This window comes from Camelina sativa, chromosome 19 (genome assembly GCF_000633955.1).
Source record: "Camelina sativa cultivar DH55 chromosome 19, Cs, whole genome shotgun sequence".
Classification (NCBI taxonomy): domain Eukaryota; kingdom Viridiplantae; phylum Streptophyta; class Magnoliopsida; order Brassicales; family Brassicaceae; genus Camelina; species Camelina sativa.
This window is the reverse complement of record NC_025703.1, coordinates 12,103,315-12,125,077: the sequence shown is the minus strand read 5'-3', so window position 1 is coordinate 12,125,077 and position 21,763 is coordinate 12,103,315. Positions and strand designations below refer to the sequence as shown.

Here is a 21,763-nt window from a genome sequence, read left to right as displayed (position 1 = left end):
AAAAAAAAAAAAAAAAAAAAAAAGTAAACATCGGGTCCAAAATAACAAGAATGTAACACTTCATTCATTTTACAGACGCCTAAGGTAGAGAAAATGCATTGAGTACATTGAAAATAACATGGTCAATACAAAGGTTTTGAAATATTTTCTTTCCATCATCGTGCATATATATATTTAGTGGGCCTCTTAGCCCAAACAGAAACAATCTACACAATCGTGTTTAAAATATCAATTTGTGCCATCATAGTGTGTATGCGGCGATATAACATTCACGTCAACCTTGGACACACACACATACACACACGTGCAATCGCTTTATCCTCTCCAAATTCTTGTGTTACATGCCTAGTTTTAAAATTCAGTTTCTCATAACGTTTTTTTAAGAAGAACGAAATATTTAACAATGGTTCATTCTAATTTCTCTTTCCATTCTCTATAATACACTCAAATTCATTTATATTTTAAACAATTTCTCTGTTAAAGTAATGCAACAAAAGAAAAAGAAAAAAACATTACGAATTTGATTTACCAGAAACTTTGGCATTCACGGTTAAAGAAACAGTACACGTGCCTTTGCCTCCCAAAAAAAAAAAGCTTTACAAAAAACATCATTACGAATGGCACAAATCCGTAGATCAGAATTTGTTTCACTACCTGACAAAAATCCCTGTCCCTAGGATCAGAGTCTCATCTGATCCAACGGTTCATATTTTATTCAGTACAATACCCTGAAACCGCCTGACCAATTGGTACCTCAGCGACAAACAGTCGACAATAAAAACATATTAACAGAATCGCCTTCGTTCCTCGTGTCGCCGCCTATTCCAATTCACCCAATCATCATCTGCCACGTCGATAACTCTCTTTTTTTTTTCTCCTTCTTTCTCCCCTTCACCCAATCATCAAAAGCCACGTGGATATCTCTCTGTTCTTATTTCACACACGCTTCGTTCTCATCATCTTCTTCTCCTCTCTCACTTTTTTTTTTGGCTTCCACCGGAGGAGAAAAAAAATGGAGTCTTCAGCTTACGAATTCGACTCGCTCACTGACTTACCACCGCTTCCAGAAGAGTACAAACCAACCGTCGTGGACTACTCACGAAGCTTCGATTCCTTACCACCGTTCCCACCTTCCGATTTCACTTTCTCCGACCACTACCTCGACTCGTCTCTCTCGCTTTCAGACTCGCTCTTCCTCGACTCAACTCTCTCTCTCCTCAACCGTCACCACCTCTCTGAATCACCTCGTTTGGATCAGAACCTCTTTTACGAACCCATTCGTTTCGATCAGCTCTTTCCAAACAACGACTCCTCCGCCGCCGCACCGTTTCTTCACTTGCCAGATCTCAAATCCATCGAACAAACAACAACAACCGCCGTTGAAGAGCCGACACTGACGACGATGAAGCTCTTTCCATCTCTCTCCCCTCCTCCAGCCGCGAAACGTCACAAGAAGCTTCACTCTTCTACTAATTCGTCAACCACCTCTGGTTCTCCGACGGCGTCTTCGTCACACAACACCAACGACGGCGGTCGCAACAAACGTAAGAAGATCTCTAACAAGATCAGAACACTTGAGAAACTCATGCCGTGGGAGAGAAAAATGAGTTTAGCGGCGATTCTAGAAGAAGCTCACAAGTACATTAAGTTTCTCCAAGCTCAAATCGCTTCACTCCTTTGGATGCCTCTTGAATCAGTCTACAACACCGTCGGAGAAGTTGGAGAATCCGATCTGCTTAAATCTCTGACGCGTCAACAGATCCTACAGGTTCTTGCGAACTCGCCAGGTTCACGAAACGTGCTCTCCACTCACGGTCTTTGCGTCTTCTCTTACGAACAGCTTCTTACACTCAAGGCTATGACCAGAAACCTCTGAACACAACTCTGTTTTTGCTTTCATTTTCTTCTACAATGATCATAGAAAGCTACATAGCGTTTTTAATGGCGATGGAACTCAAGAGTTTTGATATAGTATTACGCCATTGTTTTGAGTAAATGAAAAACTTCAGCTGAATGTTTCATAATTTAAAAGTTCATAAACCAAAACATAAACGAACACATCAAAAGATCAAAGTTTTCACACAGATCACAAAAACAGATTATAAACCAAAGTCGCTTCATTTCATGGTGGAAGCAAGTAGATCAAGCATCTCGTTACCCAAATCTTGCTCCTTGATACACAAAGCTTTCCACCCATCATTCAACTCTTTAGCCTTGTCATCACCAATAAGCTTCACTCTCTCAAAAGCATCGTCTTCAGAAATCAAACCTTGAGATACAATAATCTCCACCAATTCCTTCAGATACGGATACTTAACCCAAAACTCATCCTCAGTTTCTGTAAAAAAACGCATACTCAAAAAACGTTGATACGAACATGATTACACAAGGTTCTCAAAATTAAATCTACCAAAAATAGTATCAGTTTACGTTACAACAATCTCACAGAACTGGATCGATGTTTTTTTCTTTTTTTCAGAGTAGAAGAAACAGAGGAAAACAGAGTGATGAGTGTAAGTACCTTCGTCATGTTCGAGGTTGGAGAGAGGAGAAGAGAGAGATCCTGCGTTTGTGTTGACTAACTCGGACGATTCGACTTCTTCCATGGACTCGTCGTCATCAGATGAATAGGAAATCTCGGAAAGGTTGAACTCGTCGTCAGATGATTCATGTGGAGAGTTGATGAGGAAGTGAATCGGAACCGCCATTGTTGTTTGAGATTTGAGCTTAGAAGACTCGATTTTTGTTCTCTCGTCAATTTTTATATATTTGTCAATTTTATTTTTACAGAGTAAGTTTCTATAACGAAAAATAATATGGAAATTTTTTGTTCAGCGGACGTGGGTTTTATCACCGGTTCTAGAAGAATATGGAAACCTAATAACCAAACTGAACCGAACATGATGGCTAAATCCACAAAGAAAGAAGTGCTCTCATATGTAGTAATGCTCTTCCAACTTAGATAATTTGTTGACCGTCTAAGATAATTTGTAGAAAGATACAACTTCCCAATTGGTAAGTGGAAACATCACATCAAAAACCAAACTCACGTATTTGTATTCGGATTTGGGGAAGAGTTTCTTGAGTTGAGAGAGGCTTTGGATATTCATGGTATAGGTGAGAGGGATCCTTGATTTTTTATACATCAAAATCAGGTTTAAAGTGTTAAACTCTACATGCTGTGTAATTCGGCTCATGGCCGCCGCCAATATGGCCATAAAAGCCCGTTTTTGTAACCAATTTTATACACACGTCATCAACGATTTGAGTTTTCAATTCTTTTTTTTTTTTGTTAAATGTGAGATTAATCAAAGATCAATCTTTATCAAGAACCGTAAGTTTCAATTCTTTTTGTTCAGTGTTGGGACTTGGTGGGGTGGAAATAGTGGTGTGGTAATGTGTTTGAGGTGCAAGGCAAATGCAGGGACAGGGTGAAGTTTCTTAAGGACTTGGCTAGAGAGATAGAACTGGCTCACTAAGCTAAGAGGATGATCGGACCCAGAAAGGGAGGAGAGGTTAATAGGTTGGTCTCGTCCACAGAGGGGGTGGTGGAAAATGAACACCGATGGCGCTTCAAGAGGGAATCCGGGTTTAGCAATTGCAGGTGGTGTCTTGCGAGATGAGACAGGGGTTTGGCAAGCAGGCTTTTCTTTTAACATTGGTGTTTCCTCAGCTCCAATAGCGGAATTGTGGGGTGTCTACTAGGATTGTGTGTGGCATGGGATAAGAGAGTTAAGCGGTTAGAGTTGGAGGTGGATAGTGAGATAGTGGTGGGGTTCTTACAGACAGGGATTGGTGCGACTCATCCGCTGTCTTTCCTGGTAAGACTATGCCATGACTTTATATCAATGGACTGGGTGGTCCGGGTTACGCATGTGCATAGAGAAGCTAATCGTCTTGTTGATGGTTTAGCTTCCTATGCTTTTTCTTTACAGCTTGGTTTTCATTTGTTTGAGGTTACTCCACTTTGTGTTGCGGATTTGCTCTCGCAGGATACTAGTGGTTATGTTACACCACAGACAGACTGTTTGTATTTAAGTATATTTTTTCTTTAATAATTTAGGGGAGTCTACTCCCTTTGTTCTACCAAAAAAAATGAACCGTAAGTTTCAATTCCATATTCCACATATCTTTATTTATTTATTAGAATTTGTACCAGCACACGAAATTTTAATTTTAATTTTTTTTAAATGAGATTTTTGAGCTCAAATATAATCATTTAAAGTTTTAATTATTAATCTATATAAACACTAAACATACTTTACTAATATATTATTGACGATAATGTTTCTTTGATAAATAAATAATTTGTTATATATGAGGTGGTAACTAAAATAACCTTAAAAATTCGCAGGAATATTAAACGGCACTGATGAGTACATCATGATCTTTTATCTTTAAAAACATTTTTTTTTTATTCATATTCAATGAAAACATTATTGAAAACTTTGATGTTGATTATTGATTGTTGACTTAATTGTATATATCATTTATGATTAGATATTGTTACTAAAATAAAACTATTCTGTATAAAATCTGAATATACTGAATCTTATGAACATTACTTAGTGTAACTGTACATATATAATATCATATCGATATAACATCTTTATCGAGCTTGCTTTACTCATCAAAGCAAAAGCAGCATATCATAGAAGAATTTTCGATCAATTCGTGATGTATCTATCTTATCTCACTTTCTATGATTATACGGCCGGTTAAACCATATTTGGAATCTAATAATATATTTCATGTATTTTTCTACAAACTCATTTGTTTCACACAAAAAGTGAGATGTCAACTATTTTAATTAGTCATGTATTACATTATTATCTTTGCAAGTTTTAGTAATTTATGTTCAAACACTTTTATCTACAATTCTTTCGTCACTATCTATGATGCACTCGTTGCCATTCGACACATATTTTTTTTCACTTTCTATTGGCTCACATATAACACATACTATACTGTAACTTGATTTTCAAAAAATATTAGAATTATTTTCGCTGTAATTACTATATTTCAATACTCAAATTGGGATTAAAAGCATTTGATTCAATTTATGAACTATCAACTTTTTTTTTGTTCATGTTATAAACAAATATTTCACTTTCAATTTTATACTTCATATTAAAATTTTTATAAATACAATTACCTAAATTTTTTTTCTACCATGACTTTAAAATTTACTTCCATTCTAATAATACATTTAAAATTTTAAACTATGTTCAGTTTTTAAAAAAAAGTTAAATTATATTATTACCACTAATTTAAAATTATAGTATTGTTTTTATTTTATTTTAACATTTTCATTTATTTTACATAATTAATTTTTTTATTTATTTAAACTTTCTATTAATTATAAATAAATAACACAAATATGCTTTAAATGAATATGTTAAGTTTATTTTAAAGTTTAAAAAATATAATATTGCTTAGGAGGTAGAACAGAGGAGAAAAAAGTTAACTTTATATATATAGATTTATTTATTTTATTTTTGTTTTTAATTCCTTTACTTTTTTTTTTTTGGCTTCGTTGCAGTTGAAATAATAATATATATAAATCGAAGATTGATATCATTATCAAGGAACCCTAATTAAGTTAAGTCTTTTTTTTCTCTCTCTAAGATTCAAAAAGATGGGCAACGCGGTACTGGACACAAAAACGTCATTATTAAGAGAACATCCTCCTTCTTCATATTCCATCAAGTTTGAAAATCTTACAGAACTCAACGATGACAAATACGAATCAAGTCTTTTCGCGGTCGGCGGGTACAACTGGTATGTACGTATGGTCACCAAAAAAAATCTTCTTTTTTCACTTATTGTATACTTAATAATCAATTGTATAGTTTCCAAGAAACATGAAGAAGAGCTGGATATACAAAAGAGTTCACTTTAGTGAGTAGTTTGGAGATAAGAATTTGACTGGAATTGTGGTTTGTGTTTATATATATATACTTGTAAAACATAGAACTCTAAATATTTGATGATATGTATTCACATATTTCATGAAGCACAGAGAATTATTTGCCCTATATATAATTTTGTTCGAATTGTTTTTTAGGAGATTGGTCATATATCCAAAAGGAAACGCAAAAGATGAAGGGAGTGGATTTATTTCCATGTATGTGGAGATTGAGAGCACAAACCTCTTGTCAACACCACTAACTGATGTGTTTGCATATCTCATATTCTTTGTCTACAACAAGAAAGCAGACAAATACTTTACTATTAAAGGTATCTAATTAATACTCCATGTTTGTCATATACATTGGTCTTTCGCTTCTCTTTTACTTTACTCATCAACAATATATATGATCTCACTTTTATAGATACAAAATTGAAGCGGTTCAGTTCATTGAGAACGGTGTGGGGAATGTCTCAAGTGCTTTCTCTTGAAACTTTCAACGACCCTAAAAACGGATATATCTTTGAGGGAGGGCAATGTGAATTTGGTGTTGACGTATTGGTTGCTCCATCCCTTGCTAAATGGGAAGTCGTGTCCTTTAATCAGAAAATCCCTAATCCCAAGTTCTCCTGGACTCTCAAGAAATTTAAAGAGTTGAAAGAGGATTCTTACAACTCGGATAACTTTTTGGTAGGAGGAAGACAATGGTGAGGAGTCTAAGAAAAATTTGGTTGCTTTTTCCATATTATTAATTTGTACACATACATCTGCATCTGTGAATGTTAACAAGGGCAGCAAATTGTTATATAGGTTTCTAAAACTGTACCCGAACGGCGATGCTAGAGCCAAAGGCAAGTCCATATCCATTTATTTGACTCTAAGGGATGCTGAGACACCCAACGTAGAGGAGAAAATCTACACGCGAGCACATCTCAGAATTGTAGATTCTCGTGGAACCACTAATCACATGTCTGGGACTTGTATGTTGAACACTATTTACATCATCATCTTCTAGTTTCTTTGATTGTTTTTGTTTACTCTTCATTGGTTCATGAATCTAATTAATAATGTTCATTCATTATTCTTTTTCGTCCCTTGTTGACTATTTTTTATTAATAAGCCTGCTTATATATATTCTAACTATGTTTTGCAGTGAACTACTGGTACACAAAGCTAAACTTAGGCTTTGGTTGGTCTACATTTGCGTCTTTAGATAAACTTCGGGAGGCGTACTTGGACAACGAGGGTTCTTTGAATGTAGAGATTGAATTTGCAGTTGTTTCTTCCACCAAATACTCTCCCAGTATCTAAATTCTGCTTTAGAAAAACATGCGTTAAATTATTTTACTGATACTTTTTAGGTTTTATTTTAGTTTATTTTATATTTCGTACCTATATATGACCAAATACAAATTGAAGAAAGAGAACTTGAATACATACTGTATAAAAGAAACAAGTGGTGAAATATATATTTTCTCCGTTTCAAAATATAGGATGTTTTAACTAAAACACGTAGATACTAAATTAATCTAAAAATTGCATAGAAACTTAAAAACATCTTATATTATGAAACAAAAAACTTCTTTAAAACATCTTATATTTTGAAACGAGGGAGTATCATTTACAAAAAGATGAGCTTACCTTTGGTGAGAATTACTAGCTTTTTGTGTCCAACAATTCACTGTAAGGTTATTGGTGGATTATGCTGTGCTAAAAAAAACGAACCAAACCAAATTAAACCAAAATTATTCATATTAAAGCGAATTATCTTATAACTTGCATTAGAAATCTCTATACCACTGCTCATATTTACCCAAATATGTCGCATCAAAACCATCAAACAGTTAAGGAAAGCACCATTAAAAAAAAAGAGAGAGTCAAGTAATAACTATGATGTACGTTACCTGCAAAATAACTAAAAGTTGATGCAGAACAGATCACCCGGGATCACTAGATCTTTTAAATGCATTAAAGTCCAATTTACATATGAGATTTTTGTTCACATTTAATTATTTTTGGTAACTTTAGGATTCTTAAAATGCGTTTGACAATTGATATCCGAACAATTAAATTTTGACAATTGACAAACATTTTTTTTTTGAATAAATGTTAAATTATATTCAAAACAAAAAACGTTATATAAAGCTTGTGTTTAACTTTTTAAAACCAGTTGTAAAGAACATAAAGCAGAGCAATTATACAAAACATAGCATTATACCGGTAGAGAGTAGCAGCAAACCAAGGTTGAAGAAAATGGCCCCCTCCAAATGGTGCTAAATCGGTTGCGAACGTTTTTATCGATCAGTTGAAGTAGCGCTGCTTCCTGAACCGGTGTTTCCCCATGTCGTCGAGCATTGCGCTCCCTCCACACGGAGTAAATCGTATTCTGGAAGGTGTAACCCAAGAGAAACCTGGTTGTCTTATCCAACTCGTTGCCAGTGAGTAAGGAGATGACTTCAGACCATCTTGCTGTGTATATGTCCCCGAGGAGGCCCTCAATTAGCTCCTGCCACACTTTCAGGGAGAAAGGACACAGGAAAAACAAATGCTCTCTTGACAAACATATTTAACATAATTTTTGAAAATAATTATACAGTATGTCAGCACATAATTATCTTAGAAACATACTGATACTGTATTTATTTCAAATTGTAAATTCTAATTTTGAAGATAAACCAATTGATATCCGGACATGAAGCATTTAGAATTTAGAATTTAGGGATAGAAAAAGATAATCGTCCATCATCATAATTTTTGAAGATAATCGATCTCTTCTCAGATTTTATCTAACACATAATTTAATTTCTCGTTTAAATATAGAAGATTATTCCTATCCAACCCTAGAAGTCTAGAACTAAGTGCAGAGCCGGACCAATAAAATTCGGCCCCCATACAAAATAAGAAAAAATTACTAATTTTTATAATATTATTAACTATAAAGTGAAAAAAAAAATCAATTTGAACAAACATTTTATTTAAAAATATACTAATAGTGTGACATCCTAAAAAAAAACTAAAATAATTGAATATTTTGTAAACAAATATATAGTTTTTATACTTTTCTACAAAATGTACTCAACAAACTTATTATTTTTACATATATATTATGCAAAATTACCATGCATAAACATATATAACCAAAAAATATGTAAAGGTGAAGCCCTTAGAAAGTGGGGGCCCCATTGGAATGTTTCATTTCAATGCCCTCCGGTGACGCATTCCATCCCAAAGACCATACTTCTCTGTCTCTCTTTGCTTCAGGTTCGTCAAATTTTTCACTAGCTCTCAACTTCTCACCAGTCTTTAGAGGATATATATAAAAGACAAAACGAGCTAGCTCTGGTTTGTTTAATTGATATTTCTAAATTCTAAATCAGATTTTCTCTTCGCTGTTAGAAATTTAGATCGATTATCTTTTTCTATCCCTCTCTTTGCTTCATGTTCTTCGAATATTTTGATTTTGAATATGTTTTGCTATGGCTTATGGGTTTTCCAGAAACTATTGATATAGAAAAGGGCTTTGGTGGTTGACAAAAAAAAAGAAAAAAAAGAGTTTTGGTAATTTTAGACCATTGGCTATATAATGGGGTGAATTGATCCCAGATATACTAACGGAATCCGGATTCGAACTTTCTCTATGACATTGCAGACAGTATATATTTTGACGTGACAAAAGTGATGTGTAGATAAAATCTAAGAAGAGGAAAATTACATTACATTAAATGTAGACATATTTTGTCAAATGTTTGGACACTCATGAGTCGCGACTCTTCGTTTTTGCATGAAGTCGTTATAACCTTTTTGAGACTGCTCCACCTTCCCTATAGCACAATTTCCAAAACACCTTTGCTCTCACAAGTCATACTAATATTGATTTATCATTTCTATTTCTCTCCATTTATTAACAATCGGCTCTATATATGGTTGCTTCACCGTGTTGGATGAAGGATAGTATAGAATGGGTTCATTAGCAGCAGATTATACAATTTTGAAGAACTGGAGAGAGCATCCTCCTTCCTCTTATTCCCTCAAGATTAACAAACTTTCTCAGCTTACTCTCGACAAATACGAATCCCGTCTTTTCTTGTCTGGTGGATATAACTGGTACGTGAATTTGTTATAGTCTGATTGCATTTTTCATCATTGTAAACATACTATGCTTTCTTATTATCTATTTCAATTTGAAGAAAGTAAGCTTGTTCTTTTGTGACCTATTTTTTTAAACTAAAATACTATACATAGGAGATTGGTTATATACCCAACGGAAACCAAAGTGACAATGGAAGCGGATTTATTTCAATGTACGTGGAATTTGACAAAACCTGCCTCTCATCCACACTGATAGAAGTGTTTGCATATCTCACGTTTTTTGTTTATAACAAGAAAGAAAACAAATATTTTTCAATACAAGGTACGTACCGTACCCACTTAGCCCTCTCTCTATATACATACATATTAGTTGATTAATATGTAAATCAGTATATGCATATGAACATTAGATGTTGAAGTAAAGCGGTTCAATGCATTAAGGACGGTATGGGGAAGTGGTTTCGGTGGAAACATTCAGTGACCCTAAAAATGGATATATCTTCGAGGGAGAAGAATGTGAGTTTGGTGTTGATGTGGTGATTGCTTCACCCTTTACCAAGTGGGAAGTTGTCTCTTTTGACGAGATTCCTTTTCCAAAGTTCTCCTGGAGTGTTAAAGATTTCTCGGTGCTTAAAGAGAAATTTTACTTGTCAAATAGCTTTTCAATCGGAGAAAGAAAATGGTGAGTCAATTTTTTTTTTTATATATATACACATGTCCATCAGTGGTAACCGGGCACAATAATGTTTTTTAGGTGTCTTCAGTTGCATCCAAAGGGAGAAGATAGAGAAACGGGCAAGTGGCTATCAATTTTTTTGAATTTAGATGGCACTGAAATAGTAAAGGCGGATGAGAAGATTTACGCGCGAGCGCTTGTGAAGATTATAGATCCCCGTGGATCAAATCATGTCACAACAAGAAGTATGTCATCAAATCATTTCAATAGATGATTCAATACCCGTTCTTTAACTTATGATGAATATATATAGTTTTCCTACTTAAGTCATTAACTAATGTACATATACACTCCTTGTTCTTTTAGTTAACTGTTGGTACACGGAATCGAGCAAAGGGTGGGGTGTTGTAGAGTTCTTGTCTTTAGCTAAACATCGAGAGGCGTACTTGGACGTAGAAGATACTTAGAACATAGAGGTCGAATTTAAAGTTCTCTCTGTCACTAAACACTCAGCTTAAATCTAAGCTCGACCTATTTAGGATCATCTGTTCCATGTGTGTACTAGTACTACTCTGTTTTCTGTTCCATTATCTTATTAGCTATTTTATTTTGCTCGTGGATATCCTTGTTTTTCTTAAATTATTTATATATACTAAATTAGGACCCGCCGTATTAGGGGTATCAATCGGGCTGACCCGGCCTGGCCTGGCCCGAAACCTGTAAAGCCCGCATATGTTTGAGTCCGGTCCGGTCCGGCCCGAAATATTTCCGAGCCTATATTTCAAAGCCCGAGCCCGGCCCTAACAGGACTACAAGACTTTTCGAGCTTTTTCGGGCTTATCTTACTGATCAAAAATTTAAACTTATAAGCCTTAAAAAGTAGTGTTTGATGGTGTACTATAAAACAAATTAATCAAAAATTTAATAACTCATCTATATTTACTACAACCAATTTAATTTAATAGAAAAAGTTTAAAACTAAATAAAATTTCGATACTTTAACCAAATAAACAATTATATAGTTCATATAAAACATCATAGATAAAAATTTTAAAAGTATTAAGTATGGTAATTAAATAAATATGAAAGGTAGGATTAGAGTTTACAACTTTATTTACAATAAATTATTAATCAAATATTGCAATAAAACAAAAATGTTAACAAAAAGGTACAGATATTTTTGTTTAAAGGCTTTTCGGGCTGGTCCGAGCCCGGTCAGGCTAAGCCCGAAAAACCCAATTGCCCAAACGGGCTGAGTCCAAAAGACCGGATTTTTTCTGGACATATATATTTAAGCCCAAGCCTGGTGTTTTTCAGGACCGGACCGGGCCAGCCCGCGGGCTTTAGCCCTAATTGATATGCCTACACGGTATACCGCGGGACAAATTATTTATAACTAAAACATTTAAATTATAAGTTGTATTTGTTGGTTAAATATGTTATAACTATATAATAATTAATAATTTTATGGTTTAAACCATATAATACTGCAGTATAATTTATTTTTACATAATATTTATTAATCAATTTAATTAGATATGTCTATTCTTGGATACCGATAGTGTTAACAAAATAATGAAATGATGTTTTACCCGTTTAACACCAAATTAATGATATTTAAAATTTATATAAATATCGACAAAACCCATCCCGCTATATAACTCCGTTCCGAGATTTTTAACTCGCACTATCTAATCTTAATTATTAATATTTTTTTATTATAAATATTAGATTGAGTTGATATGTTACTTATTAAGGTTGTAATCATTTACATTTTATAAGATTGACGCTTCTTAAAACGGTTGACTACTTCTCATATTTGAAGTTTCGTAAAAGTTTAAATATATTATTACTATTTTAAAAGTCTTCTAACTTTTTTAAAAGTTGAAATATTTATAATATTTAAATTTCTTATAAAGTTTAAATATTTATCATATTTGAAACTTCATAAAAGTTTAAATATTATTAATATTTTTAACATTTTATAAAGTTTAACTTTCAAAACAAATATAAATATTTATAATATTTGTACTTTTTATAAAATATTAATATTTATAATATTTAATTTTTTAAAAAGATTTAAAATAAAGAACCGGAATAAACCAAATATTTTTTTTTAAGTTTGAATGCCTGATAAATCAAGCTTTCTACTCATTTGTATTATGAATCATTTTTGTCTCTTTTATAGTATGACTCTAAACTATTGCCCAATTTTTTATGCGATGTGGGATATTGTACCCGTATTTTTTGATTCATCTATTGAGTAATATATGTTCATTTTAAAAATTTTGTATTACATCATATGAAGAAAAAATCACAGTTTTTATTAACTAAATGTATTATAGAATAATTCAAGATAATTTAAATATAAATTCAAATAAAAATGAAAGAGAATCATATATTTATGTTTGAATGAGGTAGAAAGATTTCCTTATTTTTTTCAATCTTACCTATAATTAATTTTAAAATTTTTGGTAACCAATATTAAAGTCAACTAGTGTAAAATTATTATTATGTTTTCAATACGTAAGTGCAGGTTTATTTTCATAGACATTTTGGAAATGTTAATAGATTCAAAACCAGAATTTGTACCAGTTTAGTAATTAATTTATTTTTAATTTGGTTTAAATAAAAGAAATGATCGGATTTGAAACTGTTATAAGCAAGAAGATCTCTATATGAAAAAATAATAAGAAAAATGTGGTAGGGCTATTTTGGGTCAAGAACCCGTCCCGTCCCATAGTCTCATGTATGTCATGTTTTGCTATTTTATAACTTTGGTTTTAATACCCATTTAAGATTATATATTTTAATCCAACATATCAAAAAATAGGTAAGAGATTCAGACTCGCACATATCTTTAGTTTGCATTCATCAAAATTTTGAATGTTTAAAATAATAATCGCTTTAGATCGACATGATGCGAACCCAGATTAGTGATAAACCAGTTATAAAACAACAAAACTCATATTTCTAAGCTTTTAATAATTAAATTTCCTAAGCTTTTAAACATAATTTAGAAAAACTCATATTTCTTAACATATAATAATTTTTTTACAAATAGAAAATTTTCTATGCTTAATCCGTCCACTTAACCCGTGGATTATAATATTCTTTAATGGTTTAGACCTTAATCCTAAAGACTTATGTGCACAAAGAAATTCAAGTATAGAATGTATCATACTGTATTAATGTAGAGATAAAATTTATGTAGATGTAAATTATATAATATTAGTAATTTTTAATTAAATTTACCTTTTTATTAAAAATGATGAGAAGATATATGATAGTTAAATTTTTTATTAATAATATAAATTTGACTAATTTAATTTAACCCCAAGCATTGCTGGCCAAAACTAAAGAAGCCCATTGTAAATTTACCTGCACTTGTTGCGACTTCAATCCCGGTATAATAAAGATCACTATTTGTGTTCTATATAATTCCCAAGGCCTCATTTCCAATAAGGTCTTATTGACAACTCGTTATTATGGAAAGAAGAAAAGGCCCTTCAATCACTATTACCATCGTCAATAAGGTATTTTACTTACTATATTTATAGATTTGTTATGTGTTTCTCTAATATTCTTATGAAAATGCGATTAATTTATATACCTTTCATCTAGAAGTTTATATAGTAAGAACAACAACAGCTCTATATCATTTTAAGCTTTTCATTTTTGAGGTTCAGTCTTAATCATGTACTTGTTTGAATATAGTGAAGTTTGCTTTATACAGGATTATTTACTCCAGACATCATAACATTTACGACTTTTCAAGGAAGGAAATAAACAAAAAGATGAGAACTTGATCAAATACTTTACAAAATCAATTGTATTAGTAAAACGATTAAAAGCTAATCAGCCTCTTTTGTTTTAGGTTAAAAAAAAAAAGGTTAGTATTACCCAAATGGAGATAAAAATTAGAAGAAGGTGGTGCCAATCGTATCTGTTATATAATCTATTCAAAATTAATACGTGAAAGGTTAGTTATAGTTTTAAAATCCAAGAATAAAACTGTAAAAAAAAATTAAAAACAGCAAACAACACAAAGCTCCAAACCCCATTTTAAATGCTTACACTGTTCTAAACAATGAATGTGAAAATTATAAAACGTTTTGAGTAACACCAATAGTCTGATAATCAGTTTGTAGCCTAAAACCTGAAAATAAGAAAAAGAAAAATAATCAATAATCAATGATTTTAATTGTGAATAACCGATAAATGAATCTGATATCTATGCAATTTGAATTGTTTACCTTTTCACAACAATCATCTTCAACATTACATCAGTACTAAAGATTTTAGCAAGGATTGTAAAACCAAATGACTGGCCATTTTGGTGAAAGCAGTTAAAATCTTTTCGATATGCAGTGAAAGCTTTGAGTGTTTTTTGAGTATTGATTTCGACTAATGTATTTATAGGTTAAGAGAGTTGGTTGTTATTTTAGGTTTGAATATATGATGAAATCTTAAAGAATATTTTTTCAAGATAAAGTTTTTGTGGAATATGCTAAAATTTTGGACGATCATAATAAGATTAGTTACAGGTTTAATCCATGAATTAGTTAGATTTCTTTAAATAACATATTATATTTTTCCATATTTAACAAACTAATTAATTTATTGGCTTAAATTTAGAATATTTATTACGATTTTAATTAGGTAGATATTAGTGAAGATAGTTAGCTTTATTTTAATAAGGTTAGTTTTTTTGTTATATTAAATATGTTGTTAGATATGGTTATTATTGAGATTTAGGAGGTTTTATGGAGACAATTTCGGGATTATATACTGTACTTTTAAGATTTGAATTTTTGGTTTTTGGTAAATCGGATGTTTGATTTTTGATTTTTGATTTTTTTTTTTATGCAAGCAATTGTGTTTGTTTGGCAACATGGATATATCATATAGTTTTATTTTATTTTTTTATTTTTAAGTGTGCTCCCCAATTAATAGTATAGATGCATTAAATATAAAATCTTTCCAAAAAGTATTTTTGAGCAAAAATTGCTGCAAAAATACTAGTATATATACTCCGGTTTGTTTATTTCCTAATTAACAGTTTCATTTCATTTGTTATCGAAAAATATTTTCTGTTTATCAACGTTAGCAAATAACTATAGATAACATTTGTCTGATGTAAAATAAAAATAAAAGATAACATTTGTTATATTATTTATATATTATGATTAGTAACTATATCTATATATTAAATTATATTTATAATACGATTAGTAGAAATATCCTAACGTACCACAAAAAGTGTAGAAATTGAATATCAAACCTTTTTGACATAGAATTTAAATATACCATTGTTTGTGAGTATCCTACTATCCTTGTTAATAGAATTACCCAACTTTGTAATGATAATTTTTAAAAAAAAAAACATAAATTGTGGTACTTTGACAACTGCCCATACTTGTTTGATATAGAAAAACAAATACACTATGGGAATGGTTTTCTTCTTGTGATTCTTGTGACACTTGATAACCTGCCAAAATTACAAAGAAATAAATAATTAACCCATGGGAATATTAACACGTGCATTAGTACACATTTTTTTCCTATTAAAAGTTAAGGATTAGAGATATATATTGGAATATTTATTTATATGCTTTTTTTATTTGTACTTTTATTTATTTATTTGCTTGTAGTTATCTCTCCTTCTCTTGTTAGGACTCCTTCGTATATCTAATAGAGAGGAGAAAGTAATATTGGCAGTTCCCTAATTTTATCTCTTCTTGTACGTAATTTCTGTCACATACGTTTCTTTGGGGGTAGATTCTTCTTTTCTCTACTCGCTTCAGATTCAATAATGTGTTCAAACGTATCGTCAACAACCATGCAGAGCTGGAGAGAACGTAGTCCTTCTTCCTACTCACTGAAGATCCAAAATTTCTCCCAACTCGAGAACTCAACTCTCTCCTCTAAATCTAATGAAAAATATCAATCCCGTCTTTTCTCCTCTGGTGGATACAATTGGTATTCGTATTTGCGTATTCAACTAGTGCCAAATATTCGCACCTTCCTCATTATTCATAATTAAAATAATCTATAGTTGAAATCGTTTTTTTTTGTCTTTTAATAATATAAAAGATTGTATCATCCTAACTTATGCAGTATTGAAAAATTCAGGTCAATGATCATATATCCTAAAGGGAACGACAAGGACAACGGTAGTGGGTTTTTATCAATGTATGTGGAAATAGATAGCACAAGCCTCATGTCCAAACCCCAAACTGAGGTGTTTGCAGATGTCCGTTTTTTCGTCTTCAACAAAAACGTAAACAAGTACATTACTATTCAAGGTACGTATCTAAATGTATTATACTACAAATATTTGTTTGTTTTCTAGATATTTTAGTCATTAATATGTGTATATGTAAATATCCAGATGTAGAATCAAAGCGGTTCAATACACTTAAAACGGTGTGGGGTTTGCCGCAAGTGCTACCGCTTGATACATTCAGTGACCCTAATAATGGATATGTCTTTGAAGGAGATCAATGCGAGTTTGGTGTTGATGTCATTGTTGCTCCACCCCCTGCCAATTGGGATATCCTATCTTTTAATGAAAAATTCCCTTGTCCTAAGTTCCATTGGATTCTTAAGAATTTCTCCGAGCTGAAAGAACTTGTTTATACATCAAGCATTTTACCAGTGGGAGGAAGGAAATGGTGAGTATCAACTATCAATAAAAAAATATGTATGTGTGCATTCACGCGTTTAGTTGAATGTTAACATGCGCGAATTTATTGATAACTAGGTTTTTAAGTTTGTATCCCAATGGCGAAAGTGCAAAAACAGATGGCGAAAGTGCAAAAGTAGATGACGAAAGGGTATCCATTTATCTGATTTTGGCTGACAATGAAACACTAAGAGAAGATGAGAAGGTTTTTGCACAAGCTCAACTACGACTTCTAGACCCATTTGGGCACGATCACGTCACAGTGGAACGTAATTAAGTCATAACGCTGTTTATATTACATTGTTATTTGTCTAATTGTCTTAACAGTCTTAATATTAACCTGATTTATTTGTAGAGTTATATATTCATTTGGAATTCAGCAGCCTCAAAATAACCATGCTTGGATCTTCTTTTCGTGTTCTGTACGCAGTTAAGGATTGGCACATCAAATCAAATCCAGGGTGGGGGCACCGTCATTTTATGTCTCGAACTGAGCTTCAAAAGGCATACTTGGGCAAGAAAGACACTTTAACTATAGAGATAGAATTTGAAGTTGTTTCTGAGACAAAATGCTCTCCTATTATTTAAGCTCTACTTTAGAATTTTCAATAATATAATGCTACTTAGACTATTATGATACATTGATATGTTCATACTCTTCTTAATTTATCTTATGAGTTCTTTAATAATTGGTTTTACTAGGTACCAACCCGCACACTATGTGCGGGATAAATCGATTTAAATAAAATAATATGAATAAAATTATTATTTGAGATTTAAGATTTGTTTGTATAAAAAATATATAAGTAAAGTTTTTTCGTTTATTCAAATTTGCGTTTATATTCTGTAAAATACGTTTCACCCGTGAAATATTTGAACTCGGAAAAGAATTTTAAGGTGGTGTAGAAAGTTTTGATGTCTTTTTTTGTTTCTAAAAATCAAATTCACATATTTTATGTTTCACATTATTATCTATATCACTATACCATTAAATGTGGGATAAATCGATTTCATTAAAATAATATGAATAAAATAATTATTTGAGATATAAGATTTGTTTGTATAAAACAAAATATGTAAGTAAGATTTTTTTAGTTTATTCAAATTTGCGTTTATATTCTGTAAAATATGTTTCACCCGTGAAATATTTGAACTTGAAAAAGAATTTCAATATGGTGTAGAAAGTTTTGATGTTTTTTTGTGTTTCTAAAAATCAAATTCACATATTTTATATTTCACATTATTATCTATATCTCTATACCATTAAATAGATAAAGCAATATTTTTAAAATAATTGATTTAATTTAAACTAATCTTAAGTTTAAAAATGCAATGAGAAAAATGATAAAAGTAATAAATAAATAAATAAATTTTTTTCTTGTGAAATGTAATTTACTTTTTATAAGTAAATACGTTATGAAAATAATAATTAAATATATTTTTGGATTTAATAGTTGATTAAATATTTCATTTTTAAAAACTAATATAAAAAACATTGGCTCATAATATTTCAGTGGCATATTTATCTAAATAACAATGAGAAGTAAGGACATTTATTAAAAAATGTACAAGAGCTCTCTGAGCGCGACACCTCAGCTTTATTTGTGAGAGTGCTTCTCTATTAATATATAGGGGATTAACTCGGCTGTGTCATTTCATTTCTGCTCAATTGGTTTTAATAATTAATTATATTGAGCCTAGTGCCTTAAATAACCTCTTTTCAAAAAAAAAACTACATTTTAACCCGCGGTGTACCGCGGGACAATTTTTAAAAAAATAATAACATTTTATATTTTTTGTTTTTATATTTAGTTTGTTTTGTTTAATTAAATAATAATTTTGTTTGGATTTTCAATTATTAGAACAATAATAGGGAAAATAAACACATAAATATGTAATTTATAAGCTATTGTCGGATTAAGTCACAATTTTACCAATGATTTAATTGTTTTACAATATTTTAGTTAAATTACCCTGATTTAATATGTATAATATTCTTATATTAGTGGTATTGACTAAATAATTAAACGAAGATTTAACTCGTATTTCAAAACTGAATTAATAATATTTTATATTTATACTAATGTTAATTCAAACCATCATGTTAATAACATGTCCCGCTATATAACAACAAACCATCATATTAGTGATTTAACCCGTGTTTCAAAACCGTCATATTAGTGGTTTTGGTTGTGTGTTGTGTTTTGTTTGTGAAGTTGATATTTATACATGGAAAATGCTTGATGAGCATGGAGTTTATGATCCGTAGCAATAAAGAGAGATTTTAGTGTTTTCCTATTTGAGTTGATAACATTATCGCATAATAATATTCAGTTTCTTAACACGGTATATATTATATTAAATGTTTTTCTTGATGCTAAAGTTAAATATACCCGATTATTGAGTTTCTAAAGTTGGTTTTCGTTTTTATGAACTTTATTAACGTTATAATAATTATTGCGATTGTAATCATGTGTTACTCAAACTCGGCTGTGTCATTTAAATTTAAGAGATCATACAGTCTCTAAAGATCTATTAAAATAGGTTTGGAGATTTTTATTGGATTAAAAATTTAATGCGTAGTAGAGTTGTTTTTGGAAAAATCGAAATGTATAGATGTTGTCAAACTATTTATGGCAATGAATGTATCAAATTAGGTCGATTTAAACAGTTCCATTAAATGAGTTTCCAGGAATTGTTATTTTAAGAAAATAGTTAGGGGTTAATGTTGTAAATAAAATAAATTAAATAACCAAAACTTCAAGGGCATAACACAAAATGTACTTCAAAAATAATAATATAGATAGATGGGATAAATTTTCATTATATCATATTAACTAGATTTTAACCCGCGGTACACCACATGCATATAAATTTTATTATTATTTATATTTCATGTTGTATTTGTTTGTTAAATATTAGATGTTTGTAAATAGAGGAATAACTAATTTTTTTGGTTGTTTGTGCAGCTAAATGTTTATATTATTTTTTTAACCCGCAATACACTTCATGACCATTTGTTTGTTATATTTAGATTGTTTTATTTAGTGTTTGACATTCTATTTTGATTTTTAATTATTATAACAAAAAAATAAGGGATCTAAATACATATAAGTAATTTACACGTTGTTATTAAGTCACATTTTTCTAATGATTTAATTATTACACAATCTTAGTTAAATCAACTTGATTTTATATGTCAAATATTCTAATATAGTAGTGTTGACAATTAATAAAATGAGGATTAACCCCGTGTTAGCACAAATTTGATGATATTTCATTAATTTCAACATGTCTTCTTTATTACTCATCTACTATATAACCACATTATATAGTATTTTAAATTTTTTAATTTTACATATTCATAATAATTTAAAATTTGATTAAGCTTATATTTATTAATTATACTATTTAAATAAATTTGAATCGAAGTTCTTCTTATGTTAAAAATCAAAACTCACAGGTTTTGGAAAACAAAATGGAAACCAAATTGTTGTTTTCTTTGTTTGCATTTGACTTTGCAAATAACTAGCTTTTAACCCACGCGAGTGCATATAATTTTTATTATTATTTATATTTTATATTGTATTTGTTCGTTAAATATTGAATGTTTTGTAAATAAAAGAATAACTAAATTTTCCGGCTGTTTGTACCGCTAAATGCTTATATTAAATTTTTAACCCGTAATATACTTCATGACCATTGTTTGTTATATTTAGTTTGTTTTGTTTAGTGTTTGAGATTCAATTTTGATTTTTAATTGTTATTAAAAAAATAAGGGATCTAAATACATAGAAGTCATTTATACACTATGATTAAGTCACATTGTTCATAATTATTTAATTATTTTACATGATTTAGTTAAATCAACTTGATTTTATATGTCAAATATTATAATATTAATAGTGTTGAAAAATAATAAAATGAGGATTTAACCCGTGTTAGCACAAATTTAATGATATTTTATTAATGCCAACATGTCTTCTTTATAACTCATCTATTATATAACCATATTATATAGCATTTAAGCTTTTTTAATTTTACATATCTGTAATATTTTAAAATTTTATTAAGTTTATATATATATATATTAATTATAATATTTAAATAAATGTGAATCGAAGTTTTTCTTACGTTAAGAATCAAAGTTCACAGGTATTGGAAAACAAAATGAGAATCAAATTGTTATTTTCTTTGTTTGCAAATGATTCAAAGATAGAATATCTTCAAAACACAATAGAAGATTGAAACGATCTGACCCGTTTTTTAATTAAATAATAATAAATAATAAATATATAAATCAACTACAACTAGTGGTCCCATACCCACTAGCCACCTAACAACAATCACAACCAACAACGGAAATAACCAAAACAACATCCAATAAATATCATATAAT

At 30.5% G+C, this 21,763-nt stretch overlaps 4 protein-coding genes and 1 pseudogene across 4 annotated transcripts; 4 read left to right on the top strand and 1 right to left on the bottom strand.

Moving 5' to 3' along the window:
- Nucleotides 1,003–1,876, top strand: LOC104766105 (transcription factor bHLH117-like). The gene has a single exon (XM_010489921.1). It carries the CDS (start codon nucleotides 1,013–1,015, stop codon nucleotides 1,874–1,876), a length of 864 nt encoding a protein of 287 aa, XP_010488223.1. The 5' UTR covers nucleotides 1,003–1,012.
- On the bottom strand, nucleotides 2,016–2,747 carry LOC104766104 (GLABROUS1 enhancer-binding protein-like 1). The gene is made up of 2 exons (XM_010489920.2): nucleotides 2,522–2,747; nucleotides 2,016–2,338 (listed from the first exon to the last, which is right to left on the bottom strand). The coding sequence occupies exons 1-2, from the start codon at nucleotides 2,706–2,708 to the stop codon at nucleotides 2,118–2,120; spliced, it is 408 nt and encodes a 135-aa protein (XP_010488222.1). The 5' UTR covers nucleotides 2,709–2,747; the 3' UTR covers nucleotides 2,016–2,117.
- On the top strand, nucleotides 5,639–7,222 carry LOC104767736. The gene is made up of 6 exons (XM_019240885.1): nucleotides 5,639–5,781; nucleotides 6,068–6,240; nucleotides 6,336–6,388; nucleotides 6,440–6,618; nucleotides 6,722–6,891; nucleotides 7,065–7,222. The coding sequence occupies exons 1-6, from the start codon at nucleotides 5,639–5,641 to the stop codon at nucleotides 7,220–7,222; spliced, it is 876 nt and encodes a 291-aa protein (XP_019096430.1).
- LOC104767735 lies at nucleotides 9,870–11,143 on the top strand (annotated as a pseudogene).
- Nucleotides 16,460–17,952, top strand: LOC109130987. The gene is made up of 5 exons (XM_019241250.1): nucleotides 16,460–16,658; nucleotides 16,812–16,984; nucleotides 17,071–17,353; nucleotides 17,443–17,633; nucleotides 17,795–17,952. The coding sequence occupies exons 1-5, from the start codon at nucleotides 16,492–16,494 to the stop codon at nucleotides 17,950–17,952; spliced, it is 972 nt and encodes a 323-aa protein (XP_019096795.1). The 5' UTR covers nucleotides 16,460–16,491.

What these genes read in the sequence shown, in the direction of transcription:
- LOC109130987 (XM_019241250.1), top strand. Translation starts at nt 16,492, where the DNA reads ATGTGTTCAAACGTATCGTCAACAACCATGCAGAGCTGGAGAGAACGT. An exon ending in TCCTCTGGTGGATACAATTG is followed by an intron (nt 16,659 to 16,811) that starts GTATTCGTATTT and finishes TGAAAAATTCAG; the next exon opens with GTCAATGATCATATATCCTA. An exon ending in CCAGTGGGAGGAAGGAAATG is followed by an intron (nt 17,354 to 17,442) that starts GTGAGTATCAAC and finishes ATTGATAACTAG; the next exon opens with GTTTTTAAGTTTGTATCCCA.
- LOC104766104 (XM_010489920.2), bottom strand. Translation starts at nt 2,708, where the DNA reads ATGGCGGTTCCGATTCACTTCCTCATCAACTCTCCACATGAATCATCT. An exon ending in CAACCTCGAACATGACGAAG is followed by an intron (nt 2,339 to 2,521) that starts GTACTTACACTC and finishes GTTTTTTTACAG; the next exon opens with AAACTGAGGATGAGTTTTGG.
- LOC104767736 (XM_019240885.1), top strand. Translation starts at nt 5,639, where the DNA reads ATGGGCAACGCGGTACTGGACACAAAAACGTCATTATTAAGAGAACAT. An exon ending in TTGGTAGGAGGAAGACAATG is followed by an intron (nt 6,619 to 6,721) that starts GTGAGGAGTCTA and finishes ATTGTTATATAG; the next exon opens with GTTTCTAAAACTGTACCCGA. An exon ending in TAATCACATGTCTGGGACTT is followed by an intron (nt 6,892 to 7,064) that starts GTATGTTGAACA and finishes TATGTTTTGCAG; the next exon opens with TGAACTACTGGTACACAAAG.
- LOC104766105 (XM_010489921.1), top strand. Translation starts at nt 1,013, where the DNA reads ATGGAGTCTTCAGCTTACGAATTCGACTCGCTCACTGACTTACCACCG.